The sequence below is a fragment of the Phasianus colchicus genome, chromosome 15 (genome assembly GCF_987193195.1).
Source record: "Phasianus colchicus chromosome 15, bPhaCol1.hap1.1, whole genome shotgun sequence".
In the NCBI taxonomy this organism is placed as follows: Eukaryota; Metazoa; Chordata; class Aves; order Galliformes; family Phasianidae; genus Phasianus; species Phasianus colchicus.
In genome coordinates, this window is record NC_143450.1 from 8,393,016 (window position 1) to 8,410,001 (window position 16,986).

Here is a 16,986-nt window from a genome sequence, read left to right on the forward strand (position 1 = left end):
CAGATCTGCTTTCCTTTCCCTCTTCAGGCTTCTCTAGGTTCAAAAGTAGATTGCTTAGAGAAAACACATTGACTATGTAGATCCCTGCATAAAGGAGTAATTCTTGCAGAGAAGCACAGAATCACCAGAGCGGGCTGTTGGTCACAGTGATATTCACAAACCAGGGAGCAGCAGGAGAGGTTTTTGTTCAGATCTTGTAATTAGGGACTGAGGAAAACCAGAAATGTAAGGCTGTCACGAGGAGACGCAGTGCGAAGTAGGAGAGGCTGACTTGTACCTACCTCTTTATTTCTCAGGAAGGATGATCAAGCTAGATTTGATTTACATGGGGTCAACAAAGCACAACAATTCAGGAAGAGAAATGGCTTGAATCAGCTTCACAGTGTCTTGCTGCAGTGAGCTGGAAAAGCTCACAAGCAAGAGACAGGCTGAAAACACAACCAGTGCAGGTGGTCCTCAACTCAGCCTCTGGTGAGTGGAAACATGACTAACTGATAAAAGCATTGATTACTGAAATTCTTTCAGTAATATTTTTCAGTTCATCTGTTTGAGAAAGATCCCTTCTCCTACAATAATGGGATTTTTTTTTTTTGAAAGCTTTTTGTCTGCTCAGTGCTTTCTCTTAAGTTATTGTGACCTACATACAGACATGATCCAAATAAAGCCCTCTTTCTTTAATTTTTTATGTGACATTGCTTGGCTGAGCCAGCTCTGGAGTTGCTGTGGCCTCTGTTTTATTTTCCTCACACCAAGTCAGACATGATTCTATACATGTCTATTTGTTTTCTCCATTATAAAATGAATGTTCAAATATCTCTCAAAAAAACCTACAGAGTTTACATGCAGGATGTGGCACTGACAGACACACTCTTGCTGTATTGCTATCCTGAAGCATTAAAAGAGAAAGCCCAGAGTTACACATCTGCTTGCAAGAATTGATGCACACCAGGAAGTTCCTGGTACCTAATGCTTTACCAGCGAGCAACAATAATTGATCCACCATTCCCTTAGCTGCCAGCCAACACGCAGAACAGCGTGCTAGCTTAAATCACTTCCACCAAGATAGTTTGATGAGGTTTGAACGGCACAAATAATTACTCTAGGGATAAGGAATTCAACCTTAGCTATTTAAATCAAGATTGGTAGGATCATTACTACCTGACGACTGTTCATTAAGCCTAGATGAGATAAATTTCATAGTCAGTTCAACTCCCAGTGGCTGGAGACTCACTGAAAGCCCATTTCATGGCACAAAGGTCTATTCCATCTGGAATAACTCAGGCTATGAACCGGTCTCTGGCTGGAAGTACAGACATGCTGCTTTTCCAGAACACGCAATTCACTCCACGGCTGGCATTCTGACAAACAAAAATCACCAAGAACTGAACAGTCCAGTAGGATCCCCTGCCTTGTGATTTGCCCCTGTAGGTCAGGGCTGAACCTCCCCCCTGCAGCAAGGGGCTCTGTCAGGGCTCAGGCTGTAGCTGCTGTCTGAACATGAAGCAGAGCAGATCCCACTGCTGTCAGTCTGGCACCTTTCACTAGCCCTACATTACTCAGCAGTTAGAAACAACAGGCATTTCAGCATAGTAGGGGAGCAGCAGCAGCTGGCTAGAGGATGAAGGAATAGAAAGAAGCAATTATACCATTATGAGTATCAAGCAAGCCCACATCACTCTTACTTGTGCTTGGGGGTGCAACGCCAGCTCGTATCCACCTTTGCTGCTGACTGTTTTTTTGACAAATTGCTCCCTAAACAGTCATATGCAGTGATTATTTGTCTCCTTCCTTCTTTCCCTGATTACAGCCAGACTGGGATATCCCTGATCCGCATAGAAATGAATATTTTAAAAGTCAGTGCTGTCCTCAAAGGGGCTTGTGCACCATTAGGTCTCCAGATTTACTGCATTAGCAAAGAACACTGCAGCAATGAAGCAGAAGCGATAAGCTACAAATGAGGAGAAAAGAACTAGCAGAAAAGGATTTTGTCTTCATATGGACCTAACCGAAAATTAAAACGATCACTGAGGTCCTGTTTTTATATAAGGAATTTTCATCAAATTTTGTAGCCATGCTTACAGAGCCAACTCTAGTGTAGCAGCACTTCTTGACTCTGCACTTGCATTGTATTTTGCCTGTGATCATGAACAGCAGCGAATTACTACTATCAAAAAACAAAGCAAATTAAAAAATAACATTTGATGGGTAGCTATATAATATTAAGTCTCACATTCTAAGTCTCTGCAAAAGTTGCTTTCCCACAGCCAACAGCAGCTTGTGCAAAATAGAAACTATTCTCTGTGGTATATGACAGTAGCACAGATTTTCCCAGAACTATTGAGAAAGCACAGTTATTAATTGCAATATGTGCACCCAGGCTGATACAGTTGGCATCAGTGTTAACGAACACGCCACATGGGTTGCCACTATAAGATGTGCCAGGACATCATCATCTGACTTCAGAGTGTGGAGTCCTCTGCCTACTTCCATGGTGTTATTTACTTCTCCTATTCCCTCCCTAAAAGCGTTCAAGTCACAGGCCAAACCTATTCCTTTCCAGGTGTTTTGCTTTATGTTAATCCAAGAGCAATCACACAACATAAATATCTGTCAATTTCTCCTCCCCATTCATGGCTCTCGTACCTCTCTTCTGGATATTCCTCAGCTCTACTGATGGAAAAGATCTGAAATTCACTTTCAATTCAGTTTTGATTCACTGGGTGGACCTTCTCTCCCATTGAATCATAGACATTTTGATGGCTGTTTTATGCCTATGACTGGTTTTACTTGCTTAAGTCTCTGAATTGACTCATATTTTCCATCAATTGAGATTGGTTTGAGAGCTTATTCTGGCTTCACCAGATCTGACTCACTTTGGGTGACTTCAGAAGTTAGAATCCAAGTAAGATTAATGTAGAAATACTATAGTCAAATCATAACTGTGATCTTCCTACTGAAATGACAAGGAATTCCTGGCTTCCAGTGCAAACAGAAAGCAGTATTTATTTGGTCTATCACTGGTCTAAGCCTGCATCAATCAGCCAGTTTGATTTTATTCTGAGGGAAAAACATAAAGGCTATCATGAAGCTCTCTTATACTCAACTTTTGCCATGGAGAAAAAAACACCTTAAAATTGAAGAAAAAAATCACTTGTACCACAGAGATAAAAATTTTAGAAATTCATACATATTTACTTTCAAATTTTAATCCATGATAGAAAGAAATAGAGAGAAAGCAGCAAATTTCCTTAATTACATGATATTAAGACAGCAATCACCATTCCGAATTATAAAATAGAATCACAGAATGGCTTGGGTTAGAAGGGACTCTAAAGACCACCTCGTCCCAACCTCCTCCTGCCATGGGCTGGTTGCCACTCACCAGATGAGGTTACTCACAGCCCCATGCAACCTGGCCTTGGGCACCTCCAAGGTTGGGGAATCCACAGCTTCTCTGGGCATTCTCCCCTCGTCCTATCACTGTGTCCTGTCACTCATGATAACCAAACCACAACACAGCATCAGACTGTAAAAAAGTCAGTCCCCCTCCTGTTCATAAGCTCCTTTTAAGGAGCTTTGTAGAAGGCACAATGAGGTCTTCCTGACTCTCTAAGCTAAACAAGCCCAGGTCCCTCAAACCTTCTCCACAGAAGAGGTGCTCCAGCCCTTCAAGCATTTCTGTGGCCCTCCTCTGAACCCACTCCAACAGCTCCACATCTTGCTCTGGGGCCCCGAGGCCTGGATGCAGTACCACAGATGCAGCATAGTGAGGGCAGAGTAGAAGGGGACAATCCCTTCCCTCACCTTGCTGCCACCCCTCTGTTGATGCAGCCCAAGATACTGTTGGCCTTGGCTGCAAGTGCACACTGCTGGCTCACATCAAGCTTTTAGTCCACCAGGACCCCAGGTCCTTCTCTGCAGGGCTGTTCTCAATGAATTCTTCTCTCAGTCTGCATGCATTTGTGACTGCCCTGACTCTAAAGCAACACCTTACACTTGGTCTTGTTGAACCTCATTAGGTTCTTGTGGGCTCACTTCTCAAGCTTGTCCAGGTCCTTCTGGATGGTATCCCTTCCTTTCCTCATATCAGCTGCACAACTCAGCTTGGTGTCATCAGCAAACTTGCTGAGACTCCACTCTATCACTGATATCCATCACTGTTATTTTAACAGAGTGACCTGCACAAGAACTTAAAACACTCATATACAATAGTTGCAAAGTCTATTCTACACCTGTGAGTACCCTGTAGAGCAGGTGAAAAACACAGGGCAAAATTTCGAGGGCTTTACTGGGTACTTGGTCAGTTCTTTGCCTGTCAAACTCCTCTTGAAATTACCACGCATTTTACCTGAACAGAGATATCAAAGACTGTGATACTCAAAAGCAGTCAAGCTGACAAATACTTGTTACCACAAATCTTCTAAGTAGTACAAAAATGCTACATTAAAATGTATTGTAGTTTCACAGTTTCTAGGCTAAGAGAGTGAAAATAAGTCCTTTTTTTTTTTTCTCTGATTAGTCCTGTTGTGTCTGACATTTTGTTCTTGTTCTAGGACACAGACATATACCTATATTGTGTTGAATGATTCACCACACTCTTTTTGCTACAGAAATGTATCACTTGATGACAGTACACATCATGAAATCAAAGTTGCATTTCATAACATTTTTGTCATTCAGATGAATGCCAAAGTAGAACAAACAGCAGACATATGCCAGACTGAAGAACAAGGACAGTGATAGAACACTCAGTAAACATAACATCTAACTGACACAGTATTCAGTTGGGAGGGGATGGGGAGAAGCAATACCAAAATTGCAGTGGTGCTCCAAGCATTATCTAAGGCGTAGACCTCAAAAACACAAAGAATGAACCTTGTATGAGATGCAGATTGCTACCGTTCTCTGTCTTTTCCCTATAATTAATAGAATGGGTCAGTAGTGTTTATTTGTTAACAATTTCTCTCTCATTCTGTTAGTTGGGCTGAATGTAATAAGAGAAATCCTATAATCTGGTAAAACAAACAAACAAACAAGAGCAACAACAACAACAACAACAAAACATCAACAGTTATTATATGCTCTTCATTTTCAGAAGGAAGCATCTCTTCTGCTGTTTAATTTATCCATCTTTCAAATTAGTATAAACCAACCTGGGGAAAATGCATTTTTAAACCTTTTCCATTTCTGCAGCCTTCTACCTATTAGAAACAGGGAGGAAAAACAACTACACTTCCAGCCAACCATCCCAGTGGAAAGAAAGAAGTTTAGGCTGGCAAAGGTATCTTTTCCTTGTCGGCTATGTGTTATTGAGCATGGTGGTTTCAACTGTAATAGAAAGGAACTCCATCTGTAAAAATAAACTGTGCTACACGGTTACATCAGCATATCCTAGGTACAGCAGGCTTGGCTCCATTTTGTGATAAGCTGCCACATGGGGAATTAGATTAGTGTAACTTGAGAGAAATGCAGCACAGTTACATCAATATACTTCCTCACTGCTGGTGAAGCAGTTGCTGAAGGCTTGAATTTTTCTGTATTATAAGCTGGAAGAGTATGAGGGGAGAGTTTCAGTAAGATAACTTTTATAATACAAATTTTCTTGTTTTCAGAGATGCTAAACTACACAGCTAAATTGAAACCAGCCAATACTGCTATTGACCCAGTGAAATAAGGTACTGTGTTTAAGCATCTGCACTATTTTCATGCATCTGACTACCATTTAAGAATCTGTAGTACCTAATGAGCACCACTATTCAAGTTTCCTTCCTTAAGGCAGGCATATAACTTCACAACTTGTTTTTCAGTATTTAAATTGGCCAGTAAAAGGAAAACGAAGGGAAAAAAAAACGAATTGTGGTGAAATTGACCACTTGCCTAGAAAACAATGTTACAAGCTTCAATTACAACATGGCAACCCGTGGCCTAATGATATTTTGTAGAAAAGTAGTGCAAGATATTTTGTCAAAAGTGCTGCACACTGACTCAGCAGACTCCATTTTGCTACTGAGCCGGCAGAAAAAGACAGGACATCGGTACATGACAAAAACACAAGCGTTCCTGATGCTCTCCACAATAGACAAAATGGGACTTTAGCCAGACTTGCAGAAATCGGAACCATCTCATGGCAGCTTTCTGACACACGGCACATTCACACGGTCCCAAAGTCGGTCTGCCAGGCCCGCAGCCCAGGCATGGCCCTGGAGAGCAGCATAATGGGGTAACAGCGTGCTGTGAGGTAACACAGCCTGCCCACTTGGGTCCTTGATATGACCACTTCTATAAAGCAATGCTTTACACTTCTCTGAAATGCTCTGAAACCCTGCTCGACGTCCCAGAATAGTCCGCCAAAACTCTTCATGATTCCTGCTGCCAAAACAGCCCTCTCTGAACATAAACAAAAATCCGGTTTTGCTCATTATACCTTGGCAAAAATTCCATTGATTTCAATTGTCACGCAGAGCACAGACAATAATCACGACAAACTACAAACACAAGAGCTGAAATGTAAAGCCCAGCCACTCATATCTTATCAGCTTCAGTTAAAAGGAACAAACAAAACATTTTGCAAATTACCAAGATCCGTTCTAGCTGTATTATTTGAGTGCCTTTAGGGGTGCCAATGGACAGAGGTGCAGAAGTCACAGCTAAGCGAGGCTGAAGGACACTGTGACAGAGGTGTTGTTATGGAATACCAATAACCAGAAATCATAAAACATGACAGCCTTTTTTGTATTTGTGATTTCATGAACCAGCTTGTGGCAAAACCAACCAAAAATGGAAATTAATTCTACATTCCCAAAACTTTGGGAAGGGCAACATTCATTATATTGCAGTTTTTTCCCCACTGACCACCACATGTCCTTATCAGCAAAAGGATAATTAAGTCTGTTACATTAACAACCCCTGACACAGCTTTGTGGACTGGCTGCCAAGCACTTGTCCCAGCCTAACAAACCGCAGTGGTTTATTGATTACAGCATCACAATCACAACCTAGTTTATTTTGGGGATGATGAAATGTTTTTTTCTGTAGGTATAAGGCTTCAGCTAAAAGAGTTTCTGAATGAAGGCAATGCAACTTCACAACCACTGACAACCAAGCATATCCTTAAAAGAAAACAGAGCAAGCTTTTAGCTTGAAAAATCTGCTCTTGATTAGAAACCACTTGCAAACAGCTTTTTCTCAGAGTTACACGTTATCATCAGATAACTTGGTAAAGGTAATTAAGGTGACCTGATGTTACCAAAAGAACTAGATTGCCATTGGCCATGGTGAGGACTGCTGATGAGCTCTGACAAGATGACAAGCTGAGCCTGACCTATCCATAAACTGATCCTACCTGGAACTGGATGAGGTATTGGATAAGAACAGAAGCAAATCAGATGTGCAATAGCTGTGGACATTTCTTTTGTTCTTGAAATATTCTCAGCACAGAAGGTTTTATAACTTAAGAACCACAAGAGAACACAAATTCATTTCTTGACAAGAACAAAAATATAGAAGAGAACACAATATAATACACTGAAAAGAGCAAAATGGTTTAAGATCTAGAAAAAGATAGCATGTCCAGTAGTACAGATATCTTAGGAATCAGGACATAACTTTCACATTTCCATTTCACTGTGTTAATGACTGAACTCAGCAGTTTTGAGTCCAAACTGCATCTTTTACATGCTCTTATTTAAGGAGGCACTCAATGCTACTGCATGCCAAGCATGTTTTGCTAATGTACAGGGTAATGTTTGTGATTTGGAAACAGTACAGCATTTCCCCCCTTACAAACTTAATATTCACAGAGCTTTAGCAAAGAAAAGTCTCTACAAATTTAGGGAAGGTCCCAAGCCTTGTTGTTGTCACAAACACAAAATTGCTGATGGAATTAAGGCACGTAACAACGTAGCATTACAGCACAGCTATCATTTTTATTAGGGGAAGGAAGGTATTTCCCATCTGAAACTCCATGTACCCCACAATTCTTGATTCGGATGAAAAGCTGTTCAGCACATGGCAAAGATTTTCCAGATTCAAGATTTCCAATTCTTTGAGATTAACTTCACAGTTAAAGATGAAGTGGGATGGGAAAACTCAGCTTCAGTGCTAAGCACTACGTGCATCCCCTTAGGCAACTAACGAGATGGCAGCAATGTCTTCAACTAACAAAGTTTTGGGGAGATGAGAGGGGGAGAAGGAACTCAATTTTAGAAGCTTAACATTTGTCTGATCACTGAAAGAAAGTACATAAGTTCAACAAATTCTCCTCCCTTGCTACAACCCCAGAAGGTTGACCAGTAGCAATCTCTCTAGATTAGTTCCTCATATACTGCTCCTCAATATCTGGTATTTTACAATTAATAATAACCTTGACATTTCTATTAAACACTAGAAACAATTTAATATTTTTATTAAAAATAGTAGATTGAGATATGCTGTCCGAGGTAGATTTTCAGCATCAGAAAAGCAGAAAACATTTGCCTATGATGGCATTTCTTGGGAAACCGCATACGTCAGATGAGGCCTGTGGAAGTACGAGGATGGATAAAAAAGACAGAAAGAAAAAAAACAGACAAAACAAAAATGAAAAATAATCCTGTAGTAAAATGTCACCAAAAAAATCTGGGGAAAAAAAAGTCTGCCATCCAAAACTGCTCTGATTTTAGTCAAAGAACAGAACACCTGATAGAAGGATGAAATCTGAGCATCAGCCACAGACACCAGCACACACAAATGGGCCATGACCCCTCTAACTGTTGTCAGCTTGCATGTATGTGCGTGTGTGTGCACCTACAGACACCAGGAGGGACAAATTCATCTCTGATGTAATCAAATTAAGAAGTCAGTGGAATTACATCAAAATGAATATTGCCCTGAATATTGCTGTACTGATATGATTATACAGTTTGGGAAGACTCCAGCTCAGAGTGGCTTTTTCATCACATGGGAACCACAGACTTCAATATCAGTTATTTTTTGTTGTTATTTTTTTTTCTCCTTCTTCCAAAAACAGTATTTAATTGAATGACATTGCTAAGTAATATTTTACAGCTTTCATTGCTTCTTTGGCATATTTTGGTGGAGAGAAAAGGCTTGAAAGACTTGGTTACAAAGCCCTTTGCTCACATTTATTCTTGCCTTTTAACAACTACAAAATCTCTACCACAAGAGGCAGCAAGAAAGAAGGTAGTAGGGAATAATTTGTAATTTATGGATTAACTGGATGCATCTGAAAGACTAATCATCTTGTTACTGTGTCTTCATCAAGGATAATATTACAGCACATTTTATCCTCAAGTTGTTTTTAAATGTCCATTGCAATTAAACCCTCATTACACTTCTATGAATGAAAAGTTACTGTCCATATTCACAGCCAGCAAAACTGAAACTACGATGAGTCATAAAAAGGACCAGGTCAGGGATGTGCAGACAACTCGTGTTTACTTCAGCTAGGGAAGCAGAATGGTTCCCAATGTTTACTGATCAGTTCTACTTCTGTAACTGTTCTGTCTCCTTGGACTATGCCAGCACAAATTCCTAACTAATAGACAAAGCAGGATCACCATAAGTAATTAAGGTCAGTATTTTACCATTCTTGTTATTCCCATTCAACACAAGGTTTATCTCCAAGGACTACAGCTAAGGAAAAGCCACACCTCAATAGTAGCAGGTGTTATTGCACTTGGGGTCAGAACTTGTCTACAGATGTAGTCAGAAACGTTACTGCACTTTCACAGCCAAAGAAAAAATAATCACTTTGACATATTGTTATTGAAGTGAGACAGACTTATAGAATTCAGGAAGTTATGCAAGAAATCCAAAATGAACTGCCATACTAGCTCACCCATACTTCAGTTTAAGCCTCCTCATTTATCACTGGAGCTAGGGTGACATCTCCAAACAATGGCAAGGAGTGAAGGTTGTGCATACCATGCCAGTAACACACGTTTCAACCCATAAGCTATGTCAAACCAACTAATTCTTGAACAATATTGCCATTAATATGAAACAGGTATTTTCACACAGAGCCAGGGATCAGGAGAAGAACATCAAAGGTATAATCTGGGTTTACTATTCAAGGAAGATAAAATGCAATGCTTTTACACAATACAAATGCTCTTTCTGGTACTGCAGAAAAAGCTGCAAAATCTGTCAGTTCATGTAGTTATTTGTATTATGGTAGCAGGCAAAGGCTGCAACCAGGGTTTGGCATCAAAAGTACTTGCATTTAGAGCAGTCTGGTCCATTCCCATCAAAACAATTTCAAAATGGTTGTGGTTCAAGAGCAGCATCTTAACAGAATGCAATCAGTCAGCTGAAACACTCTTTGAGAAACTTGGTCTCAATTCTGTTGTGAAGTGAGTAACATATGATTGGTTTACAAAGAAGCAAAAACCCTCCTTGTAAAGACTTGTAGAAGAGTTCTCTCATAGGAGAGAGGCAGTATTTTGAAGTACTGAGGTACACAGAGTAGCTGGAGTGGATTTAGACCATCTGTTAGAGCAACTTGGATTACACCACGCTGCATGCCAAAGCCCTACTGAGTTACATGCCTGTATCATTTACGGGTTTGTTTACAAATCCCAGTTGACTTAGGTAGTATATGGGCTTAGTAAAAGAAAGAAATGAACACCAAAATGGGCAAGTAAAACTCTCAAACTACATTTTAAATGACTTTAAAGTTGCTTTAAACTTTGTCTAAAAGTTGTTTGTTTTTTCCCTTCAGTACAGTCAGACAAAAGGAAACTTCAAAACTCACTGTTACATCTACTGAACAAAGAAACAGAGGGACAGGAATATCCTTGAAAACATTTTCTCCCTAGTTCCATGAGTAACCTGCCCCCCAGCAGGTATGCAGATCTAACTGACAGGTTGCCTAAATTCTCTCCACCCTCCCCCCCCCCAAAAAAAGCCACAACATAAACAAAATCATAATCCAACTTGAATGTAACAGCTGTGGCTGTCCAACCCAAGTGTAACAGCTTTTGTGTCTTTGTCCCTTTAGTATCTCCTTACACACAAATTTGAATATAGATGTACTCCAAGCCAGATTTGAAAAGAACAGTGAATCTCCTAGATCTTCCCCTGCAGCAGGAATTCTTCAGCAAGAATGAAAATAATTATTTAACATCTAACCCACACTCTGTAAACAACTAATATTAATCCAAAACACTCAAAGGGTCCTAAACAACAGATCTGATGCCAGATATCTTAAAATGAGTAACACAATAAAGTGCAAAATCCTCTCTTGGATAATAAGATTAAGTATTTGTAATTGAGAGAGTAATGCTTCAGCCAAATACCAACTGCTATTGGTTTATTACTTTTTCAGTTACCCTGACCTTCAGTAATTTTTTTCTGCCAAAGAGGTGACCAACAGTCGGTAGTAAACATGTTTTTTCCAGAGATGCTGAACAAATGCTTCCAGCTCCCATTTTCTGGTACAAAGAACCAAAGTTTGCTGTGCTCATCCCCATAAGGAAATCAAGTTGGATGTGATTCCATTGACAAAGCAAAGCCTACAAACTACTGATGGGCTGAAAGGAACGTGAAAGATTTGGTTTATTTACAGATTTCCAGGAAATATTTGTACTAAATATTTCCCTGCTGCAATCTTCACATAAGACAGAAAATTTTTCTTAGTTGCAACATTCTTTAATTCTTATTAAACATTTTCCAGTCACATATTTGACTAGTCCTTACTGCAGTTATTTGCCACAAACATTCCAAGGGGCTTTCTCACAAATAGCATTCTTAAATAATTAAAGGAGATTGAGGAAAAATGAAATAAAAATTAATGGAGCAAGACACGTTCATGGAAAAAATAATTGTACTGGTACCTCAACTAGGAAAAAGGAAAAAAAGTATGAACAAGTCAAGAAAAACAAAATTTGCATGAGTGAGAACAGAAGAGTCTGCAACGTCAGATGGAAGATTGCATCTTTAGTCCCTTGATATGCATTTGTTTAGATAGCCTTTAAATAACTAGTTGTATTTTTCTGCACTGTCATTCATTTTTTGAATTTTTAGCCATACAGACTATTCTGTTTCTGAAGAAATATTCTGAAATTCACTTGCATACATAATATTCACAAGATATACTGCATTACTTGAAATATAATTCGTGATCTTCTAATCACGCTGCAATTATATTTTGCCAGCTGGAGACGTAAGAGCTGCAGAGTGCTTGGCTCGTGACAAATTAGCCACATATCTTTTGTTTCTATTTATTCACTTAATGCTTTTCAGACAGAAATCTAGAAACATTCTCTTCCATAAGTGTCCAAAAGAGATGAGAGAGAGCACTAAGCTAGAGCTTAGAATGCAGATATTTAGACAGCCTTACTTACAGGTAGCCCCTTTCATAAATATCCAAATGGCCATGCATAATACACAGGATTTATTAAATTAGGTGTTCTTGACTGGAACTCACAAGCTAAGGAAGAAGGAAACAGAATCGTTAATTATTGTGCTTGAGGTATAAATCATTATCAAATTTGGCAGAACACTGCCATTTATACAAATGAATCTCTAGGTGATTCAGAAGTATCCTAGTGATTCCAAAAACATCACTTGCATGGCTTGATGCAGTACTCATCACATGATAAAAGAGGACACAAAGGCAGGTAGACGAAACCAAAAGGGACTTTCAAAACCTTCCCTAAGATGCAAAAGTGGCTAAGATCCAACCCTGCTGCAGTACACAATCCGACCACAGCTTCATACTTAAGGCTACTGCATTCAATTCAACTGCACAGAAAAAATACGCAGAAGAAAATACCAAAGTCATCAAGACTAATATCTTAGGAAAAGCACTGGGAGAGCTTGAGTTGTCTGCTTTACATCGCCTCTCAAACACAGTACCTCCAAGGGCTGGTTTTGCCATGGAAACCATACAGGGAAAAGAAGAAGAAAGCTACTTACTGGTGCTGCAGCAGCTTGATGAGATTCTGCCACAGCAGCAAGGCCACCTGCAAACAGCTGCTACAGTTCAAAACTGCACTGTGAGAACTGCAAGTTGCATGGCAAGGCCTCGCTTTGGAAAGCCTTATTCCATCAGAATGCAGCGCCCATAAAAAGAGCCATTCTCTAATAGCTTCCATGAGCAAACTCTTGTGCTGCACGAGCCACTGCTCGTGTAGGATGCTGATTTAACACTGATTCAGGGGAAAACTGAGTCACTCAGTAAATCATTTGAGTGTTCTCTAGGGACCTCTAACTGAGATTCAGGTAAGGTCCAGACATGCTTACCATATCAGGACCATATTTAAACGAGTAACTGACACAACTGACACAAACGGTGCTATAAACTTCACAGAAAAAAAATGAAAAACTATAAAATAAGAAGTGATACGTTGTCAAAGTTTTTCTTCACTTAAAATTGAAGAGGTAAAGATTCAGAGAATCCAGGATAATTATTTGATTCCCGGTAGAAAGGATCTAAAAATCTAACAACCAGATGGAAGATCCTTAAAATGATCACAAATCATTAAATAAACACGAGAGCCAAACCTTAACAAGCTTTCTGCTATATTGAGCAACCCTCCAGACATGAAAGCCATGTCTGTGTTCAAGAGAAATAAGCCATACCCGCAGTTGAAGGACTCTGAAGAGCCACAGGAGAGTTTCACAACTAAATGTCAACACAGTGCTCTTAGCAAGGCACAGTTGCTCTTCCATTCCCAAAAAAACCTAGGGAGCTTGATTAGAAATACTTCTGACACACTGAAAACACCTATGGCTTTCCTATAAATTCATCACCATGGAACTGAAATCTTACTTTTCACTTGCAAAAATCCATAAACGTGAATAGACACATGATGGTGGTGCAAAAGCAGCAGCTAGACTTGGTAAAAATTAGCATATCCCGGGATTCATAACACACACACACTCACAAAATTTTTGCACCATTACACTTGAATGTCAAATTTAGAACAGAATTTCAAATCCAAGACAAAATATACAGTGGTTTACATTCCCACAGGACAGAAAGCTTAGACTACTTGAGCAAACATTTTCTTTTATGTTAAGATTTTTTCAATACCACCTTGTATTTATGCTAAAACATTGTGAGATCCTGGCTAAAATAGCACTTAAAACATGAGTGAGAATTTATTCCATTCTGTTTGCTAAACAAGAACTTCGAGCAGGAAGAAAAGAGGAATTTAATATCTAAAGGAAACAAGATCTCAGTTTACTTGGATCTTCAGTTCAGGCCACAGTCCCAAGCACACTGCTCTGGGCACTAATAGAATCAACCAAAGTCTGCAAATCATGGAAAACACAACCAACATTGTTTTAAAACAGGAAAATTAATCTTTCACAAAAAATAATTAGGAAAAATGTGATAAGAATAATTCTATAATACTTAAGTCTGTTTGAAAAACTTCAATGAAAATGTTAATTTATGGATAAAGAGCTGGAAATTGCATTAAGTACTGGTTTAGTCACAAAATTAATAGAAGAGCCTAAGGCCTTTAAGCTTTCAAAAATATTTGGCCTTAGAGCTCAAACTGAGAGAAAACACAGCTAAATGCCTCAGCAGATTAGTCACTAATTTCCCCAAAAATCCTTGTTAACATTTGTAGACCCTTCCCCAGGCTTTGAGAGTACACAATTTCCATGTTTAAATTGAGCAATGAACATACCTGTGGAGTCAGAAGGACAGATGTTCCATTGAGGAGACCATTTCAAACCAGCTTAGTGTATCCTTCTGAATCACTCTCCTGAGAGTGCTTCATCTCCCCACTAACTACAGAGCTCATAAACCAGCCATTTAACTTAGGCACCTAAATTAGGTCATGTAAATTTTGTCACCCTCTGACCGAAACACTCTTGAAAAACAAACTTTCCTCATCAATTAGTCCATGTTAACCATTTAAGTGTATTCCAGATCAAATCTACCCCATGCAGCAGCAAAGAAGCACTTCTCTGCCTGATGAAGTAGTGGTCAGATGTGCTGTCAGCCCACCAAAAGGTTTGCAGCTCCAGCAAGAAGGAACTGGAGTTATTTCACACCCAAATCAGGCACAAGGTTGCTGGTGCACTGACAAAACAGTATCCCAGCCCAGCAGCTTCTTGTAGTTACACTGATACATCTCATGTCCAGAGCACTGCAAAGGCTGACTAAGCCTGACAATGCATTCCAAACAATTTGTCAACTCTGATTTTTTGGTTACATTTAAGACTAATCTTGCTTTACTGAATCTCCAAGTCTCAGTAAAACCTATCACTCTAACAAGGCACTAAAAACTGAATCATAAATGAATTGATTCATTCACTACTACAGCTCTTAATACTGACAGGCATCTGTGGGAAAAGGGCTGGTACTCGATGTACTAAGGATAAGCTATAATCAGTAAGTTAATCATTCAAATATAACAACCATGGTTTGTGAAACATTACATACCAGCTTTTAGTGCATATTAATTTTTTTTAGTTTATACTAAAATAATGATTTTTTGTTAAAGACAGTTATAATGCACACACCCTCGTAAGATAAGACATAAGGCATTTGATCCTAAAATACGATATATGAAATAAGAATATAAAATGAGATGCAATTTTGCACCTTGAATTTGCTTTATTTCAGTGTGTGCAGATACTGAGTGGATGTCTCAAGTACCTACAGAGGCACACGTTTCAGAAGATGACTGACATCAGTGAGATTACATGACAATGCGGGAAGTAGCTTCAGACCTACACTTCCTAAAAATTATAAAATAAGCCTGAGGCACATCAGCAGTGAGCTAATGCCAGTGCCTCGCCCCAAGGGCTCACTTATATTTGTAATTTTTTAAGCAACTCAATCTGTGGTAATTGATTTAAATCAATTTTACACAGACATTGGGCAGAGCCCCAGTCATTGATTTCTTCTCTTGTTCCTGAGAAATTTAGCTGCTAGTTAACTTTTCATCTTTCAGAGTAGACTTTCAGGGCATGCCTGCTTATAGTGAGATTTTATAAATCCTTTATGATCGTTCACAAACCCAGCAATAGGAGTTCAGTACTTATAAGGACATAAAACTCAGTTATCAGACAATCATTAAACTGACTTTTTTTCCTCCACAATCAATAATGGTAATCCAGAACAGTTTATACAGAAATAATTGTTTTAAGAGCACTACTTTCCTAACTCGCCATAGAAGCATCAAAGTCTGCAGCACACAACCAAGACCCAACCTTTACTTCTTTATGTGCTTATACTCCTCTGAATTACTTATGCACATCAGCTTTCTCTGGTCACATTTATTTTCTTTTTGAATACAAAAGCCTTGAAAACGTCACAGTAGTGGAGCTTGACTGGCAAACATTGAATGATTTTAGAATGGATTTAGTAACACAGTATAAAACTGTGGTCCTTAAGCCATGACCTACGGAGGGTTTTTTTTTATGAGACTTAGGCTTTGCTCAGGGTCACTAGAAATTGTTGTCACTATGACAGGAGTCTGTTGCCACTATGATCCCAATCAACAAGTGGAAAAATGGTGCATTTTCCAAAGTGCGTTATTTCTTAGTGTTGCTCTTGACAGCAAAAACAGGAGATGTTGGCTGTATATAATATACAATTCCTTTGATGTGTGGAGTCACAGAATCTGAAGAAGTTTGTTAGAGCTTCAAATTGTAAACTTCTAACCTAAAATTCTTACATAACAGTCCAGAAACCAGGAAAAACACCTGATATTCTATCAAGACTTCTTATAAATCCACATAATCACTTAAGGTTTCCATATGTCTACATATGGATCAATTGCAGCATCAACAGCCACAGTGAATGCATGCTTTCTAGCCAGCTTGGATACCAGTAACAACAAATTCTGGCTGCTAGCCAATTACAGGGTGCAGCCCATTCTTGAGGCTGCTGTCACCATTTCACCTGTAATGGTAGCTAAATGGTAGGTGAGTATTTCTATGTCTGCTGCAAAAAACAGTTTTGGCTTCACTGGCACCCTGATGTGCCTGTAGGGTATAATGTTCCATTACAACCTTGTA

General features: G+C 39.2%; 1 protein-coding gene across 12 annotated transcripts in view; it reads right to left on the reverse strand.

Moving 5' to 3' along the window:
- FABP6 (fatty acid binding protein 6) overlaps positions 1-16,986 on the reverse strand; it is a 39,100-nt gene that overhangs the window by 17,897 nt on the left and 4,217 nt on the right. For 2 of the 12 annotated variants that reach the window (XM_090151031.1, XM_090151030.1), the window contains exons 1-2: positions 12,919-13,261; positions 12,345-12,430 (exon numbers count right to left, since the gene is read on the reverse strand). The exons of 5 other annotated variants lie outside the window; for them this stretch is intronic. In XM_090151031.1, the coding sequence (XP_090007157.1) occupies positions 12,345-12,378 (34 nt within the window). In that variant the 5' untranslated portion in view covers positions 12,379-12,430; positions 12,919-13,261. Of the gene's footprint in view, positions 1-2,643; positions 2,725-12,344; positions 12,431-12,918; positions 13,262-14,642; positions 15,082-16,986 lie in introns of those variants that run through there. 5 more of the 12 variants (XM_090151039.1, XM_090151038.1, XM_090151040.1 and 2 more) reach the window with 4 other exon arrangements.